This window comes from Asterias rubens, chromosome 4 (assembly GCF_902459465.1).
Source record: "Asterias rubens chromosome 4, eAstRub1.3, whole genome shotgun sequence".
Lineage (NCBI taxonomy): Eukaryota > Metazoa > Echinodermata > Asteroidea > Forcipulatida > Asteriidae > Asterias > Asterias rubens.
Window position 1 is genome coordinate 1,642,108 of NC_047065.1, and position 19,515 is coordinate 1,661,622.

A 19,515-nucleotide genomic window follows, 5' to 3' on the forward strand; every position below is an offset into this window, starting at 1 on the left:
ATGATTCTCCCAAAAGTTACGCCTTTTACAGATTTTTTTTCACACACAGAATCCACTGCCTGGGAAAACTGAGTTTGTGTTTCGACGCGGGAAAATTAAGCACATATCTGCTTGTTTTAGATATTTTTGAAGGATACTGAAGTAATTTTTTTGTCCAAAAAGAAGACTAAATACTTGTTGTTATTACTGTAATGAAATCTTACTGTTGTTTTTCACTTTCTGGCAATAAGTTTATACAAAAACTTTAGTTTAAGTTTGGACGTCTGCTGATATTCTGAAACGAAGTCCGTGATTGGTCCATTCTGTACTTCCGCATTCATGGTTTGTTTACATGCTTGCCTGAAGACTTCATTCAAGTCAATGCACAACAAGTGGCACACGTGCGGTGAAGCTGTCGTGCAATATGTAGGCTCTGCAATTTAGTCCCAAATTCAGGTAAAATTAATCGGTTTAATCAATTTAATTGTAATATTGGGTACTTGAGGGTTTGTTTTTAACCAGTGTTGATGTAAGAGAGACGTTTGAATGATATAAACATGGTTATTTTATTGTAAAAAAACGTGTGTTTTTATGGCAATATGGCGAGTTTACATACATGATGTGTGCTGTGTGCGTGTACATTGGTAAACAGTTCAGTTTGGTTGTACAACAATTTGGTGTACAATAATTTGGGTGTACATTCTTCTGTAGGGAAGTTCAGTTTTACTAAGTAAAAACAGAATGAAGATGTTGCTGTCATATATTAAGGAATTTTGCAGACAGTCAGGAGGATGGAGGGTTTTGATTATCGCAGCTAAAATTTACCCAGTTATGACTAGTCACTAGTTTTTGTCAAAACAATTGAAACGATGATGGTTGGATGTTAAACATTTCTGTTACAGTAAATGATATCATAATTCACTGTTGTTATCTCGGGTATGGGTCTTACATAATGACACTAACACTAACAGCATGTTTTTCTTATTGTTTCCAGAAATTCTGAATAAGTAGTCCTTAAGTTTTTGACAGTTGATTGGCAAACAATCAGAATTATGGCAAAGAATGCGTTGAGCATGTTCTGTCAGCTGTTTGGCCGAAACAACAGTGCCATTGTCGGAATGATACATGTCAAAGCTCTACCAGGTAGGTAAAAAAAAAGAAAAACAAAAGTATGCATGAAATAACTCTCAATTTCTTTGTTGTAATTTGGTTAAATTTAATCAAAATGTTAAAAAGGAAGTAGGTGAACTCTATAAACCCAAACAAACTCTCATGACTCATAGGTGAACCCTAACCCAAACCGAACTCGTACCCATTTGAGGGCGCCAAGTCATTTTCTTCTTGGTAAAGGTCATCCTACGAGGAAATTGTAAATTTCTTTTGGAGCATTTCATTTTCTAGGGCACCAAGGCAGTGACAAGGGGGCATCGCGGGAATCGACTTTGTTGCCTTGGTTAAGTATTAGGCCTGAGTTTCTCTGTGGTTTGTAAGAGTTTTACTTTTATGAATGATTTGTTTTCCCTAAAGGAATGTTACAGAATTAGTAAGAAACTAAAATCGTGAAGATCACAGATTTACATAAAACTTACATGTTGTAATGATGATGATAGTAGAAAACATCCCTTAAAATATTTCTGTCTGAAATTTCACATTTGATGAGAAAAAAAAAAATCTAATTTCGATTTGGAGTTTATCGCTCAGTGAGCGTTTTGTTCATTTTTGTATTAGCATCGATTCAATGCAAAATTTGTAATCGGTTTTTCACTATTTTCTCGTGACCCAGATGGCCTATCGATCTCAAACTTCTACAGGTTTGTCAGTTCATGTGTATATTGGATTACATAAAGTGCTTTACATTGCCGGAAACTTTTTTGCTAGCAAAAACCAACTCCGTAATGTTCCTTTAAACCCAGGCAGTCCGAGGAATACTCTTGCCATGAGGGATATTATTCAGAGAGCTTGTAAAGAGGCAGAAGGCTACAAAGATTCAGGTGTGGTATGTACGAGTTCAATCGGGCTTTGTTTTATTCTTCAAAATTCTCATTTTGCAAATTTAACTCCTTTGAAAATTTGTGTCAACAAGATCCTCTTTTGTGTTGAGTTTGTGTTCTCTCCTATGAAACTTGTTTGCACAAAGTATTGTGTTTTTATCGCTAATATAAAGAATTTAAACAATCATGTTACAGTCGGTTTCTAGCAAAATAGTTTAAATTTTTTTTCAGTAAGTTTGCTCGATTTCACAAAGCACCATGATTTAACTTTCGATTATACTTTTTTTAATCGACTGTTATCATCATTGTAATGGTCTGCGTGCATTAATATTTGTTACACCCAAAGTTCTCGTGTGCTTTCCATAGGATTCTATAATGATAGAAAACATGCACGACGTCCCCTATCTTCCAGCTGAGCGTATGGGGACAGAAATCACAGCGAGTATGACAGCAGTAGCTTGCAAAGTCCGAGAGATATGTCCGAGCATTCCTTGTGGTGTTCAGATCTTGTCTGGTGGTAACAAGGAAGCATTATCAGTAGCACAAGCAGCAGGTTTGTTGAATCTCTATATCCTATATCACTCTTGATTAAAGACACTGGACACTATTGGTAATTACTCAAAATAATAATTGTTAGCATAAAACCTTACTTGGTAATGAGTAATGGAGAGCTGTTGATAGTATAACACATTGTGAGAACTGGCTCCCTCTGAAGTAACGTAGTTTTCAAGAAAGAAGTAATTTTCAAAGAATTTGATTTCGAGACCTCAGAATAAGATTTTGAGGTCTCGAAATCTGGACACTAAGCAATGGCTCCCAGAGGAGCTGTTGGTTTTTCTTGAAGTTTTGAAATAGTTACTTCTTATTTTGTTTTGCTAAAGACCAGAGTTTTAAGTTTTTGATTATCATAATGGAAAATATTCCAAATCTGACTGCTACAATAACTCTAGTCATTATTGCCTCTATTAATATTCATGCATGACGCCATAATTCTTACCCAAAATGAGGCTGTAGGTGCACATCTGCCACCACTTTCAGTGGCTGCGCCTATGGCCTCGTTTTGGGTTAGAATTGTGACATACTCATGGATAAATATTGAGAGAGGTGTATGACCCTAAAACAGCTTTATCTTGGTTGAAATACAATGCTATTTTTTTTTTTGAAATTAATGAAGATGTGGCTGTTATATTGGAATCTTTCTTTTACCGACACCCATTTGTTCCAATTTATACTGTACCTCGGGGCCTGTGGCCCTAAGTAACATTCAAGCCCTGTTTCTTATTTAAATTCCTGAAGTATTTGAAGACAGTCTTTGATGAAGTTGATGTAATTATCCCTTAGGATTTGATTTCATCAGGGCTGAAGGTTTTGTCTTTGCCCATGTTGGTGATGAGGGTCTGATGAACTCCTGTGCTGGAGATCTGTTGAGATACAGGAAACAAATCGGAGCTGACAATATCAAGATCTTCACAGACATCAAGAAGAAGCATTGGTGTGTAGATATCAATCTTAAATCTATAAGTCTTAGGGTCATGTCACCTGACGAGGCAATTCACAGGCAACCAGTTCCAGGCAATCTTCAAGAAGAGAATCGGTTCACATTTGAATGATCTCATAATTTTCTAGGGGATTGTAAGTTATGGTTACTTGTGTGCTACAGAAGTGGTCCGCAAGCATGCACTGCAGTTCATGTTCTCTCATCTGTAGCTGGTTGTCCTTGTTTTCTTGTCTCCTTTTCAGGGCTTGAATCCTTGAAGGGAAAGTATCCATTGGTTTTTGGAACCGTTTAATTGTTTGAATCCTACATCAATGTAGATTCTAACAATAAGAATAACCTGCGAAAATTTCATTTCAAAAGGTTGTATTTTTCAGATATTGCCAAAAATCTAGAATGTCCATGCAGGAAGAATAATGCGTTAATGGAATATACAATCTTAGAGACGCTAACGGTCTCAGATTCAAATTTTGGGGGATGAGGCAAATCAATCGAGATGGATTCGAACCCACCTTTGCATTGCTAGAGCAGACTTGATGTTACCAATGGTGTACCTTCTCCTGAACTCTCTAACTAGTTCATATAGTAAGAGGTTTAGGCCAGACATTCTCATTGTACTTTCCGATTGTTTGACAGCTCCCACGCCATCACGTCAGACGTTAGTATTGCAGACACTGCAGAGGCTGCTGAATTCTTTGGCAGTGATGGAGTCATTGTAACAGGGAGTGCAACAGGAAAAGCTGCCAGTCAACAAGAAATCTCTGGTTAGTTTAATCCTTCTGCGGATATCAAAAGTTTACAGAGCTTGGCTTCATCAACAATGGGCTAAAAAAAGAGTAGAAGGGACACAACGACCAGAAGACTTCATTTGAATTTGTTTCCACAGTAAATTCTCCCAAACATTCAGTTTTTACATCCTTTTAAGATTGTCTGCAGCCATCAAAGATTTTCAGCAAAGATTTTGACCCAGTTGAAGTGAACTCAACATCGTTAATGTGTAACTTGCAATTTAATTCATTCCAGATGTCCAGAAATCAGTGAGCATACCCGTCTTGGTCGGGTCAGGAGTTACCACGGACAATGTTCAGCATTACCTAGCTGCAAACGCCCTCATTGTTGGGTCTCACTTCAAGGAAAACAACCTATGGCACTTTGACCCTGACTTTGGTAAAGTGCAACGGTTCATGGACAAGGTGAAACATCTTCGAGACGGCGGGACAACGTAACCATCTACGAAACAGCGGGACATCGTAATGGTAAGCTTGAACAGAAAATTCATCACTGCCACTGCTGAAATTTATTTGTATGTAATTGTTGGTTTGTCATTTTTTAAATGTGATCGCTAGACTTTGTTTGCTAAAACCATTGTTTAGAATGGGAGACTTTTGGATGGTCCATTTTAACAGTTTCGCACATGTTCAGACCTACACGCGCAATACTGAGCATGTGTGCAGGTTTGTTATTTTATGCATATGTTGAGATACACCAAGTGAGAACACTGGTCTTTGAAAATTACCAATAGTGTACCTTTCCATTAACAGTACTGAAGCATAGATTATGCTCTTTTAAAATTTATAAAAAAAGAAGACCTAGGTCGACAAACGACTCATTTTGCTTGACTGCATCACATATACTACACTCTCATTTGAACAAATTAATATTAACGAAAGCTACTCAGTAAGAGACCAGTTAGACGTTATTGACCATTATAAAAACAAATCAACTCGGTTTAATAATTTAACTCAAAAGTCATCCAATTTTTTAACAATGAATTAGAGGAAAAAAGAAGATAAAACACATGCACTCTACACTGATACAGAAAGTCTTTAACAACTATTGTAAAAAACTTATTTCTACATGTATCATCCGAGCTTATCCATTTTTTCATAACCACATCTCCTTATTTGGAGCAACTGAACCCCACACCAGGACTCAATTTATAAGCTGCTTAGCGGCCCATTTTATGCTTACTGCAAGATTTCCATTTCAAACCGCTGCAAACGGTAAGCACCTGAAAAGGTGTGCTAACCTTCTGGTGCTTACTGTATGAAAATGCAAATCCATGGTAAACACGCAAACTGGCTGGCTAATTTTCTTGCTTACCTGTGAAATACGCTCACGCTTCAGCAAATTTTTCTGCTATAGTTAGCACAAAAATTTGCTTACTGGGCCCAGCTAGGTCAACAAACAAGTGATTTTGATGTGTCTAAATGATGTAACTTTTTGAAAGAAAGAACAATGACTCAGCACTTTTGAATGCCACCTGAAGATTTAATTCCCAAGTTACATTTCGGTCAAAAAACAGATATGAAAATGTCTTTCAACTTCCTCAACACAAGGGCATTGTATTGTGTTCTTCTAACTGAACTGAGCTATTCAAGAAAATTAATATTTTTTTACACATAAAAACTTCTAAAGTAACTCAATAAAAAATTAACTAATATTAATATATTAATAATTCTTCATACAACTTCTCTCATTTACAACTAACACTCTCACCAGAAACTCATTTATAGAATTTAACATACAATATATATATACTTAAATAAACTTCCCTCATGCTAAAAGTGTTGATCTGGTTGTTGTTATGGAACATTCAAAGAGCAAGTTTTAATACAAATATTTATCTGAATTAGTCTTTGGAAAATATAACAAGTACTTTTGTTCAAAATGTTGAAAATAGAACCCTGATTTGCGGCGCATCATTTACGTGGAGCGATGCTCGCTCGCAATGTCTTGGTGTAAGAAGTGCCATTTTCCTGCAAAGCCGTTTTCAAACTGTATCTCTTATCCCTGTATAATACAGCACAGGGAGGCAATGGACTTGTTTAACCCCACGGTTACCCCGGTGCACTTTCACACTTGTGTCCCTATTCTACAGGGTTCCAGTTGCATGTTTCAAGAATGATATACCCCCAGGTTTTACCTCTTGCCCCTACTCCAGAGCAAGGGTAGCTATTCCCCGGGGTATGCTAATTTCCCAAAGCATGAAATTGGGCCCTGGATGCGCGCACCGTCCCTACATGCTTAGAGCGCCCTCATTGTTTTCCCAGTGATGAGGTTATATCCTACTTAATTAACATGACAGTATGTGTTACAAGTACCATCAGTAATAATAAAGTGATTAAATTCAAGCTGTCATGCATACATCGTACAATTCATATAATGTTACTTCCTTTATTTTTCACCTCAAGGACAATAGTGTCTCATTAACAATCTAGAATATAAACTAGCTTCACTCTCACTGAACGCTTTTTTTGTTCACACAAAAGGCTTTCCCTACAGCTTTTTCTTGTAGTTAATACATATCTCTTAATCTCTGCACGCTTCTCATACAAATTACTACAGCTACATACATTTTTGGTGCTGTGTTGTATTGCTGTGCATAAATTACCTTGTGCCATATAACTGACACAGGCTGTTGAATGTGTCATAAAAAACTCAATTTCCAGACTCGATGCTCTGTAAGCAGTTTGTGGAGATTTTGAAAATTTCCTTTTTCATCACTATTTTTTTTAGTGGTTTTATGTCAACGAAATAGATAAAACACAAAGTGAATGATATTGGGTAAATTTGTGCCTGTCCTTTCAGAAAGACTAACATCAAGATTTCTGGGAAATGTGTTTGGTACTGCACACACAAGCAGTGAGTGTGTTTGGTACTGCACACACAACAAGCAGTGAGATATAAATTAATGTAGAGCAAGGGATGTTGTTCCCTTGATGTAACCTTTGACCTGACACAAACTCATCTTCATGTCCTTGGGCAGTGAATCACCCTTCAGTTTACCAGCACGTTTACACAGGATACAAGTGCAAATTGCCTAGTACTTCACCACTTATACGTACGCACACTGCACTTGCATTGAAGAGGGACATGGCAGTGGAAATAACCGCGTAAGATATTTTCAGCTTGATGATGAACGTAGTTTTCACAAGATTTTCAGAATGTGGGCAGTGCTTTACGAAAGTCTGGGCCCAATTTCATAGAGCTGCTTTAAAAGCAGAAAATTATGCTTAAAAGTTTCCTGCTCAGCAAAACTGATCAGGATACCAGTCACAAATGGTACATGGGCCATAGTACTTTGGCTGGTAATCTTATTTTGGTAAGCATCATTTGTTTTTGCTTTAACCACTTTTGGTGCTGAAGCAGCTCTGTGAAATTGAGCCATGGTGTCACAACAAAAATGATACCATAAAATAAGATTTAAGATAATTTTTCTTAAATCACTCCATGCAGTTAATGGTTGAAAGTAAACATAAAATGTTAATGAAAATGAAAATTATCTTGGATTTAACCTTCAATACCCTTCACATGACTAAGTGCTGCATAATCAACTGCAAACTAGTCAGATTTAAAATGCATGTAAACCTTAAGTGCAGTGGTGATAGTCAGGAACAAGATAAAGTACATAGTAATCCGAGAGCAATCTGCCTGCGATTCTACTTAAATTTGAAAATCCCTCTCTCCGGTGATGAAAAGCTGAGTAATGCTCTGCTAGGGTATTACGTTCCTTGTATCACTCATTACCACATGACACTGGAAAACATGTACGCATATAAATAAACAGCAAGTAAATATTACAGTGCCTGCGCTTTTTCTTCTTCTAACATTAAAACATGAAATGAGAACAGTTGTTGGCGCAAAATTACACTCCAGTACGTAGCACTTGTTAATGGCCGTGTTGTTGTATTGAATGTCTAGGCCTTGTCTGTTTTAATACACTTTGATTGCATAGTTTTCTTTCTGTCCATATGGTTGGGTTGTTTTTTGGTGTATATCGTCAATTTTGCCCTATGTTAATTTATTGTAATTTATGTAAAATATAAATATATTACTTTCTTCTTGGAAATAAATAATGTCGAGATTTGTTAACACTTTTTTAAGAATAATTAGACAAGAAGTTATTACAGAGACAAAAAACAAAAACTTCAAAACTATAGGTGCAAGAAAAACAGTTTGGCTTTGCTGTTGCTAATGCTAGGTGTATTTAGACGTCACTACTGTGTATTTAATACATACCTACTTGCTATGTCTATGTTCTAAAACCCTCTAGATTTATGTATATCAGATAACCCTTCGCACTAGGCAGAATATTTGTAATAAACCATTCTATTTCAACAATTATTTGGTTGATTGATTTTTGCCGGGTTGTTGCTATTTCCTAACCCCTGGGCATTCTGCGAAACCTGCAGACATTTGATGTTGCGTTTCTGTTTTTCGTTCCATATTTTCGTGTATACCCATAACAATGTTAATCAGTCAACAACAACAGGAACAATCACAATTTTACATTACAGATTTTCTTTGTGTGCTCATAAAGAAATTGTCAAACAAATAATTGAGATTCTTTGGTCAGAGACGAAGCCTGTGGCTGATATACCAAGAACAGTGATTGCTTTTGGTAATATATGCATATGATTTTCCTTTATAGACATTGTACATTGTCTGGTTAAAGGCGATGTACACCATCGGTTAAAAGCAGACACCCAGATACTGATGGTAGATTAGTGCCAACATCGTTGTCATATTCCCTCATGCTGATTATCATTTAACCAAAGGGGGACCAGACTAGTTTACAGCCAGCCTGGGTTTGGTTTTATGATATTATGATTTGGGATCTGAACAAGCTTGACAGTAAAAACATCCAGGGCCCAATTTCATAAAGCTGCTAAGCAGAAATTAGCGGGATACCAATCATCAATTGTACATGTGACATGGCAGTTTGGCTGGTAACCTTATTTTGGTAAGCACAATTTTTTTCTGCTTAAGCAGCTCTATGAAATTGGGCCTACATGTATGTTAATAGCCAAATTATACCAAAATAATAATTTGCAAACCATTGATGTACAAAACCTTTTAGACTGCCTGCACAAACAACCAACAATATTCATAAATTATTATTATTATTTGGAATGTAATCAAGTTTTGCAAATAAATATTAATGTCTTCAGAAACAGAGATAAGAGCAGTTGATTTTAAATGTTTTTTTTTAGTAAATGGCAAAAGAACAATAAGGTCACATTGTGATACATAGATGCTAATTCACATTATAATTTTTTTTCTTCAAATTAGCAACATGTTTGTTATATGTTAAAAACGAAGTTGTGTTAGTAAACTTGAGGTTTTCAGAGAAAGGGCAAAATAAATGATGATGACCTGTTTTTCACCCCTCATATTTGGGAGTTACATATTTTCACATTCAGCTAGCATTTCTCAGACAAATGTTGCAAGTTAGTTTGTTTGCCTTTTCCCCCAGGTAAAAACAAATGGTTTTTAGACTGAAAATAATGTGAATCATAAAGGCTTTAAATCAGTTTATATTAAATAATTAATTAATTGTTGATTAGCAATGTAGCACCGTTGTGTCGAAAATACGAGGTTATGAATTTGTTCACAATACTCTCACACTAGTGACAAACATTCCTTTCATTTAAACACCTAAATTGTTTGATTGATTTCTACAAAACATAACTTGTTTTTAGTTTGAGTACATTTGGAAAACAAAGTCTGTGCAAAAGATATAATTTAATAACCGGCAATTGATTTTGTAGCTTGTTAATGATAACTCCATGCACACACTTGCATTAGAACAATATCAAACTATTTCAGCATGCAAAATGGCCAAAATCAACAATGATGCTTTCTATGGCTAGATTGTTATTTTAAATTTTGATTTTTTTAATTGAATAAAAAACCAAATCCTGAAGCAATCTTGAATTGATTTCAGAAAGCGCTTGTCGGAAACCCTGTTTTACTCTTGCATGATTTGCATATTCACTCTATGGATCTAGCCGGTTCATACTTCCTGTGAGTGCGAATGCGAAGCGAATTTGACGTCACAACTCTGTTTTCGCTGCGATATTCGCAGTGAGTTAAGCACAACTCAACTGCTGCGAATTATCCGTTGCGAATTTGTGACAGCAACATTCGCTTCGCATTCGCAGGAAGTATGAACCGGGCTTTAGGGTTGTTTTATCACACAGAAACTCTCGTCTTTATGGTTTGATGTACTACTCAGATTGTCACACACACACACACATCACTCAATGGCTTTTAGTTAGTAACCACTTTTGAATCACATGTACATTGTACATGATTCTTCAACAATTGTTGTGACAATATTACAAGATTAGACTTGCAGCATTTCAGTTGTTATTCCTACTGTAAGAAATGAACAAGATTTGAGGTATTTTGTTATGATTAATCAGGATAAGCTAATTACTCATAATGAGCAATTAGCTTCTGCTATCGGATTGGCTCTAGCCCCTTTCACACCTAGACAAATTTCCCAGGAAAATCCCTGGGGAAATTCAGTTGGCCTTTCACACTTGAATTGCAAACTCTGACAAACTCCAGGGAAGACTCCCCCCTGCTTCAGAGTAGGGATAGAGCCGCTCAAGCAGGAAATATTGCTGCTTAGAATGAGCAGAATACCAGTTACAAATTGTATTTGTGACATGGTAGTTTGGCTGGTAACCTTATTCTGGTAAGGGGAATTTTGTTATGACGATTGGCATCAAGTTTAAAACAACCATGAGGTGGTGGTGGGGTTAAAATTCCCCAGGAATTCTCCTTGAGTTTTGTTTATTGTGAATTGGCTTGGTAGTGTGAAAAGCGCTTTTGTTTAGTTCCAAAATAAAAATACCGACAAAACTGTTCAGGATCCACAGCAGTTTGATTTGAAAGACAGTTTGATTATTTTATTAATCTTGAGGGGAATTTAAAGATCCTTCTCCTCGCTGACGTAAACCAAAAAGGAATTCATTTTAAAAACAAACAACCAATCGGCTCATAATTAATTCAATTCGAATGACATTAAAATTCATTCCTTTTGGTTTGCATGCGTCTCTCTAGTAAAAAAAAACACACCAACATTATTTTAAGAATTGTAAAATCAAGCAGATGTTTGCAAAGATTAGGAAACAAAAAGGAACAGAAATATGGCAAAGCTTGGCAAATTGGATTTTTGAAGAGTGAAAGGGAAATAATAATAGTTGTCCGTTTGACATAATGTACATTTTGTAATCAGTTGTAGTCTTGCAAACTGAAATTGGATGCATAAAAAAAACCCTTTTATTATGAGAAAAACAAAACAATTTTTTATTTTTTTTTTTAATTGTTACCGAGGCACATTCCCAAACCCTGTGACTTACAAACCGAATTGACTCCTGCAAGAATATCAGTTGCTTTTTACAAATTGATTTCTTTGAGTTTAAAAATGGTTTTTGAGTAATTGTTTACCAACTGCAATGTTTTCTAATAACACACCTAGTCTAATTAAAATATTATATTGTCAGTTAATAAATATATAGAATAATTAATTTTTCATAATGAATATTAACAGTTAAAACATTTCCAATTTCACCAAAACCAGTATCTACAATTCTACCCAGGAAAATTTTCTTGAAAGTTTCTAAAATTGAACGCAAATGTTCTCAAACTTTAAATGAGAACCAAAGCAAACTGGATGTGTCCTTACCTCTCAAATCTGGAAGTGATGGTTAGAAAAATGTAAAATCTGCGGTATTTCTTATTATTTGAAAAATTTATTTTGCTGTGAATTTTGTTTCTGTTGAGGTAAGGGTTCGCTGATTGCGTATTATGGATTTACTATTAACATTGCTTGTAGACAACACCAGAATGTCTGCCGGCAACATTCTGACGATAATGACGCTTGCCTGAGCGACTCTGCTGGTGGTATGCCTTGTTATGACGCTCGACCTTTGACCTACTTAGTGATCCCTTCTTTGTACGTTCCATAACCTCTGCCTCTTGGATGGCAGCCAAGTTCGGCGGGTTTTCCAAACCAACGCGAGCTGCCACTGCAGCTGCGCGGCGGGGTGGCTGCGTGTTGCGCACACGCAGATTACGTGACTTGGATTTCTTCACGATCTGATCAGTGTTTTGTTCGTGCTGACGCATTCTTCTTGATCTCATCGCCATGCCACTGCGTGGTCCATAAACAGACATACTAGGGTGTTCAATAAGGAGGTTCTCCATGGGACTGGTGGCAAGTTGATGCGGGGAGCTACCCCCGGCGGTGAAGCATGGAGGAGGGGTAACAAGCCAACTCTCCTCCATGTGATGTTGGCGGTTAGGAATCCCAAGAGGTTGGGTACCAGACTGGGCATCATTCAATGGTGACTCCCTGCTCCACTTGGGGCTATCTAATCATACAAAAATATCAAGAGCAAAATACTACTAAAGTGTTGACAAAATTTTATCAATGTTTATTTGGGGATCTGGGCCCAATTTCATGGCTGTGCTAACCGTCAAATTCGGCGCTTACGATCACCATTCTCTGCTTGCACATCAAGCGCTGAATTTCTGCTCCAGATGTGTAAGCGTAGGAAGCTTAGTAACATACATGGGGTATGCACGCGCAAATGGGCAAATCCCCCACTAACACGTGATATATGCTTGACGTGAGCACAATATTCCCTGCTTCCGCAAGCCCCGATAATTTGCTTATAATAAGCAGAGCCATGAAACTGGGCACAGGTTGGCTCTGTGGTTTCTACACCATGCCTTTCACCTCTGTGGACCCCAGTTTTAATCCTGCCTCTTATCTTAGCCTTGATTGTGTTTCAGTCCCTACCTGATTGTGTGGGTTTCCCCTATTTAGCTTTCCTCCCACATCTGAAACTGAACATTTCTTTATTATCATTTGCATAACTCATCCTGCACATAATATTGTATTGTTCTTCAATAAGACCATTCTTTGATTTCACCTTAAACCATCTTCATACTGCCTTTTGATCAAAATACAAATGTAGATCTTCCACTGTACAAATATCATATAAAAAGTCACACCATTTGTCCTTGCTTAATTAGGGTCATCATAATCAGCTGATCATAAATAATTCATTGAGCCTGTTAATTTAGTCAATCCGATTATGTCTCCTTTTTAATATGTAACATTAGCGGTTACAAACGAAGGTGAAATAGCACTGTGCAATAACCGACCCGCTGCATTATCCACCACCATTACTCATGCATCAAATGATTCAATTGGTAATAATCACATGCACGGGTAGTGAGACTAGGACTAAGTGGAGACCCATGCGGTGAACGTATAGGTGGTTAAATTAAAAACGGACTACAGTCAGCGCTCTATGGGCATCATGGGTAGTCAATGACCTTCTTAGCATTTCTAATCAATATGGAGGGAGAGTAGATTCAATATCCATTCATAAAGAGTTTTTAGCTTAAGTTGCAGGCTGTTATTTGGGGGGAAAATTAAAATGTTGAAATGCTACATATATATTGACTTGAATATTTGTCATTACCCGTTGTAAGAGACAATCTTTTCCATATTTATTCATAATGAGTTTTTATGTAACCCTTCAAGTTAGCTCTAGTTGCAGGCTGTGCACTGATAGAAAAGATTGTCTTAGACAATGGGTACTGAAAAATATTAAAGGTAATTTGTAGCATTTAGACATTTTCAGTTTGCTTTCAAATTTCTAATGTCTAACTCTTTGCATATTGATTATTAATATAACTTGAATGAATTAATTTGAACAGTGGGTGATGTATACTGTGGATAATCTAACACAAAATAAAATAAACTATCGTTTAGCGTCCTGACTTTTGATAAAAGGAGGCAGGCTCCAAAAATACTAAGCGGGCAGGGACGCTAAACATGTTTTGGGTTTTTTTTTCGCCTAAGGGTTTGGCAGGCAGGGGAAAGGCCTGGAATTTGATAGGGGCACCAAGGCCATGGCAAAAGGGTGCCTGATCCTGGCATAACTCAAGGTCTGTAACATTAAAGAGCAAACAGTTAGATAACCTACTGGTGACATCCACAAGTACCCAGTCGTCATCAGCATAGGTGAGCTGCATACTAGAGCTCGGTCTAGAGCCCTGCCCGCCATCCTCCGATGCTGATGGGTCTTCAGCACTGGCAGCACTGCCGAAGATGTACTCTGCCAGTCCGCTGAGCATACTCATGATGTTTCTAAACTGAAGTGGAGCTTAGAGACGGGACAGAGAGTCTCGGAAGCTGAGATGGATGAGACTGGGGGTGAACTCGAGGTGCACGGTCAACTGGAAGAGAATTGTTAAATGGATTGTGAGAATTATTCTTGTTTGATCATTTTAAAAGATAAGATGCGTAATGATCCAGAAACTGCATGCCTACGCATAAATTACTGAAAATATGCTAATCACTGACGATAACAACTGTATTTACTACGAGGCAGAGCACATTTTCTTTCTGAAGACAGCAATTAAAAAAATATTTGTGTTGGTTATTTACTCTAATTGCGTCTCTTCTGTCAAGGTTGGATTAGCTTAATGGTTACAACTCGGGGGAGTCAGGGCCTGATACTTCAATGAGGAAACAAAGGCCATTGCCTCCATGTCTCATTGCCTAAATGAGTATCTGTGAAGGCAGAGATTGATATAGCTTGGTGTGCTACATACTTGCATGGCAGCATGGGCCCAAATTCATAGCGCTACGGTACTACCTAATGGTAAGCAAATTTGCGTGCTAACTATAGAAAAATCATTTGCTGAAGTGTAAGTGCATTTCACAGGTTGGCAAAAATTTGACAAATAGCTTAAGTGTTCTCTGGTGATCTGCATTGTTATGTCACTCATTTATTTTCATACAGTAAGCACCGGAAGGTTAGCATGGGTTTCGTGTGCTTGATGAGGTTAGCAGCGCAATAAAATTAAAGCTTCCATTTTAAATGGTCGCGCAGTAAGCACGTAAAATGAGCTATGAAATTTGCCCCGGGGCTGTACTCACCAGGGAACTGAAATGGTTTAATTAAGAAATGAAATGAATGGCTCAGTCACCAGGGGAACTGTTCAAACGCAATGAAAAGAAGCTATTACTTATTTATCAAATTTGTAATGATGACATTGTACTTATATTGCTGTAATCGGTAAACATTTCTCTAATCATGCTTTATTAATGGAATGTGTGTCAGCTGGTATGGTAATTTGTCCATGAAGGTACATTTACGTAGCTAGATCGTCAAGGCCAGAATTGAAAGCACATAGATTATCATCACAATGCACTATAAAGTTATTTACTAGCCTTGTAAGTTGTAGTAAGCAAGAAAATGTAATGTGCATGAGGCCCAATTTCCTAAAGCTGTTAAGCAGAAAATACAGATTTTCTTTGCTAAGCACAAAATGATTTGGAGCACCACTTACAACAATGTAAACTTCATGGAATTTTGGCTGATAACCAGTTTCTGTTAGAAAGCAACGTGTTCTTATGCTTAGCAAGTTGTTATGCTTACAGGTGTTTTTTTTCATGAAGTTGTGCCCTGCTAGCCAAACATCATTGCTTAGTATTGAAGTGTATGTATGCAATTAGGGCAGAATTGTGTACATGTAAGCACTGAATCCTTGCTTACATTGTGAAGTGTCACTGAGGAATGGGCGGGGCATACTCAAACAAGATGGAATTTATTGAGCTCTCCATTGTAAAGGTCATTGGGTCATTATTATGTGTGCAGTGTTGATTCTCAAACCACCCCCTACCTGCAGGATCCTCAATACTCTGATCATAGAAATGACTCTGATGGTAAGCCATTGGTAAACAAGTACAGACTTGAATATCACACCCAGCAGTGTTGTAATAGCATGGAGGAAGAGTAGTAAACAACAATGGAGCTGCCAGAATGGAAACAGAATGGAATCCCAGACTGCAGATCCCAGTCAATAACCCTGACAAGTCTGATCAGCTGACTGTAATCCCAGATAACTCTTAAGCCAATGGAGTGACAATTGTATTTGTTTTAAAAATGACCGCTGTGGTATGGGATATGATCTGTCAAAATACACACTGTCTAGCAGATAGCAGTAGCGGTTTCCAGACTCATGATTATTCATGATGTAAAATAGCCTTGTTGAGTAAACATGACATGATAGATAGTAGATAGCAGTAGCAGTTTACAGACTCATGTTTATTCATGATGTATTATAATAGCCTTGTTGAATTAACATGATATGACATGATTCTGTCAAAGTAAATACTAAACTTATCAAACTACCAACTACTGAACATACACAATAATGACAACCAAACTAGGGTTGTTTACTCAAGGACCCCAGAGACCTTGATTTGTTGCTAGGCCATGTCCCTTGACAACTCAACTTGTAGCTTTGTACACTGACTGTTTTCCTTCGTGTTTAACTGAAGGACTAAATAGTTATTGTGAAAAGTTTCAAGTACTGTACTTGGAGGCCTAAAAGACTGGCATTGTTGGCATTATGCCATTCACCTACTTGTATCTATAGTGAACTTTGTAACTTCTACAAAGGCTACAAAGGGGAAATGGCCAACAATGTTTTAAGTTTTTCTATTATTATGACCCTTGCATCATTATTGTAAAAGTAACACATAGGCCTACTTAATGGCCTGACGTTTTGACCCTAGCAGAGTCTTTCTCAAAGGCAAAGTGGACCAATCAGCAGCAAATTTGTATCCTGGGTATCAGATATGTAACACAGCCTGAATGTAAATAATATCGATGACAGGCAACAGATAGTATTCAATTACTAGCTTACGCAATCATAATGAAGAAATGAAACAGTAATATTTTAGAAAATATTTGTATGTTGACATTTGTTTAGGGAAGAAAGAGATGTAGCACATATGTTGCTAAATACTTTCTACACTATTTTGACTTAAGAGTAACAACATGTCAGACTAGCATTGGAAGTTTATCAAATGTAGTATTCAACCTGGTGAGAGAATGAAGTCTTATTTGCCAACATTACCATTATGCCTTATCTTTGTTCAAATAGAGTAAGAACCCCAACGCCAGATTTCACAAAACTTTACGCAACTGCACAAGTCAACTCGCGCAAGATTTCTTGTGGAGTGGTGCGAAACTTAAGTAATAGTGTTACGTAAGAAAGTGGTTGCCAGTACCTAACAGTTCTTGAAATCAGTGCAGGGATAGCAATAAGCAAGTGTTAGAAAATGCTGTAACTTGATTCATAGACAGTATTAAGCCTTCCCAGAAGTGCCATCTTCTCTAAATTTACCCCCCACTGTACCTTATCTTGATGCATAGAGAGTAAACCAATTGCAAGTAGGATCATTAACCAGTGTTAGACCTTACACTAATTTTTGAAACTATAATTGAAGATTGTTCATTTCAGACATGGGTACACAATCCCTAGACCCAATTTTAAGAGCTACCTACAATCCATTTTATATAAACAAAAATTGACCTATATTTCAGCTACTCATAGTGAAAATATCTGACAGCTTTTCAGATGTTATCAGTTTTATTTAAGCATAAGCCATGCAGGCAGGAAGGAGTCTTACACAGTTGAAGGGTGTTTGAGCGTTAATTTTTTTAAATATCATTGCAGTGCAACGTATGTAAATTAACAAAAGGTCGCGTGATGTCAAATGACAAGCTATGGCTCACAGGAACAGATACTTAACCTCAATGTCGGGGCGTGTGTACCTCAATGTCGGGGTGTGTACACACGATCATAATGAAATCAGGGGAATAATTAGCAAAACATTAAATGCTGCAGTAAATTTATGAAGCAATGCACAAACACACCCATACAGACTCATTATTGAAAATCAGAACAGTTTAAAACCTAAATAACCCAGAACAAATTTGATTTTTCAAATTGTTTGATTCATTTTATATAAAAAAAGGAGATGCAATTAAGAACAATACTTTTACAGCTGAAAGAAAAATACTTTAAGAAATGGATGACATCGTCAATGTTTAATTTTTGTACAAGAATTTTTTATAAATTGTTTTGTTTGAGACAGTTATTGTTAAGTTTCTGATACAAACTGTATAGTACATTCACCGTTGTCATGCAAATGACATGCACATCACAATCACATGCACACATCGTGTAATGTAGTTTCCCGACTCAAAGGTATGTTTGATTGAATGTAGGGTCAACAACTCAATATTTGTTTGTTTGTCAACAAATTGCTGATTTATTTGGGTTGCTGATTTGTATGTAGGTAAAATTATCAAGAAAGTAAGTGGGTGAAAGTACAAGGTACGGATGCTTGGTAAAATATCATACATTGTACTATAATTTATGGGTCACGACTGATTATTTAGTGACATACAATTTTAATAAATTTGCATTTGTAACATTTTGTTCATTCAAACTTTTAAGATTCGTATCGATGTGAAAATATTTTTGAGTAATTATATTTATTTCAACAAATCAAAAAGCCATGTATGTAGACAATTTTACAATTGTCTACACAGTTAGTTATAGTAATTTTACAATGTCAATATACTATTCCACTAATAATAAAGTGATAATTCCAGCCAAATCTTTTGCAATTACATCTCAAAAATATTAAGTATCAATACCTACAAAAAATCAAGTGATCTTGATTGTTTATTTTATTATTTTGTTTCATATTTTTTTATCTAATTATAATAATAATATTCATAATATTATATATATTAATAATAATATCAGAATTTATTATCTTGAGAAAAATCCAAGAATATAAGTCCCTTTTAATGCATGTTAATTCAAGAGATAGGGTCGACAAGAATTGTATAATTTTAAAGCAATTGACAACTATGCACTGCGACGGCCGGCACACACAAACACAGCAAGAGCAGTTGCCTGGCAAACTGCCGGTTCGGTCCCCGCCCATCTTCGGAGCTCTCGGCAAAATGAAAATGTCAACCGAGTCCGGAAAAAAGGATCATTACAAAATACGCCACAATCAAAACATCCTGTTAATTTCTTACCTTTAATCTATGACTCAGTCTTTCTCCGATGGTTTAATATTATTAATTGAGTAATGCAGTAAGTAGAGACACTTCGGTGAGTATAAAAATTCGTTAAAAATGGCGCAATGTTGTGCAAGGATTCCTTGTTCGGTTTATTTCGATTGGTTTGTTGACAACAAGCGACCAGCTGATTTGTGTGTGACGTTTTCAAGGCTGTTTCCATATTTGGCTCATTTGTAAACAAATTGGGCGATACCAAGATTTGTTTAGGTAAGCTTAATTGTGTTGACAGTTTGATGCAAGAAACTCCATATCCATTATTTACTATCGACAAAAT

At 36.6% G+C, this 19,515-nt stretch overlaps 2 protein-coding genes across 3 annotated transcripts; one reads left to right on the forward strand and one right to left on the reverse strand.

Moving 5' to 3' along the window:
- The first annotated feature begins 355 nt into the window (after positions 1 to 355).
- Positions 356 to 8,589, forward strand: LOC117289423 (uncharacterized protein F13E9.13, mitochondrial-like). 2 transcript variants are annotated; one of them, XM_033770543.1, is made up of 8 exons: positions 356 to 435; positions 974 to 1,122; positions 1,893 to 1,975; positions 2,337 to 2,523; positions 3,312 to 3,462; positions 4,102 to 4,229; positions 4,489 to 4,721; positions 7,057 to 8,589. In XM_033770543.1, exons 2-7 carry the CDS (start codon positions 1,032 to 1,034, stop codon positions 4,689 to 4,691), a joined length of 843 nt encoding a protein of 280 aa, XP_033626434.1. In that variant the 5' UTR covers positions 356 to 435; positions 974 to 1,031; the 3' UTR covers positions 4,692 to 4,721; positions 7,057 to 8,589. The 2 variants fall into 2 exon arrangements, with proteins under 2 accessions (XP_033626434.1, XP_033626432.1); XM_033770541.1 differs by having other exon boundaries at positions 4,489 to 8,589.
- Positions 8,590 to 10,623: 2,034 nt separating this feature from the next.
- LOC117289424 (tumor protein p53-inducible nuclear protein 2-like) lies at positions 10,624 to 19,356 on the reverse strand. The gene is made up of 3 exons (XM_033770544.1): positions 19,197 to 19,356; positions 14,265 to 14,517; positions 10,624 to 12,635 (listed from the first exon to the last, which is right to left on the reverse strand). The coding sequence occupies exons 2-3, from the start codon at positions 14,419 to 14,421 to the stop codon at positions 12,082 to 12,084; spliced, it is 711 nt and encodes a 236-aa protein (XP_033626435.1). The 5' UTR covers positions 14,422 to 14,517; positions 19,197 to 19,356; the 3' UTR covers positions 10,624 to 12,081.
- Positions 19,357 to 19,515: the final 159 nt, after the last annotated feature.

Bases quoted from the DNA above. Each gene is read 5' to 3' on its own strand.
- LOC117289423 (XM_033770541.1), top strand. From the start codon at position 1,032: ATGGCAAAGAATGCGTTGAGCATGTTCTGTCAGCTGTTTGGCCGAAAC. The intron at 1,123-1,892 runs GTAGGTAAAAAA...CTTTAAACCCAG, and splicing joins ACATGTCAAAGCTCTACCAG to GCAGTCCGAGGAATACTCTT. The intron at 3,463-4,101 runs GTGTGTAGATAT...ATTGTTTGACAG, and splicing joins GACATCAAGAAGAAGCATTG to CTCCCACGCCATCACGTCAG.
- LOC117289424 (XM_033770544.1), bottom strand. From the start codon at position 14,421: ATGAGTATGCTCAGCGGACTGGCAGAGTACATCTTCGGCAGTGCTGCC. The intron at 12,636-14,264 runs GTAGGTTATCTA...TTGTATGATTAG, and splicing joins GGTACTTGTGGATGTCACCA to ATAGCCCCAAGTGGAGCAGG.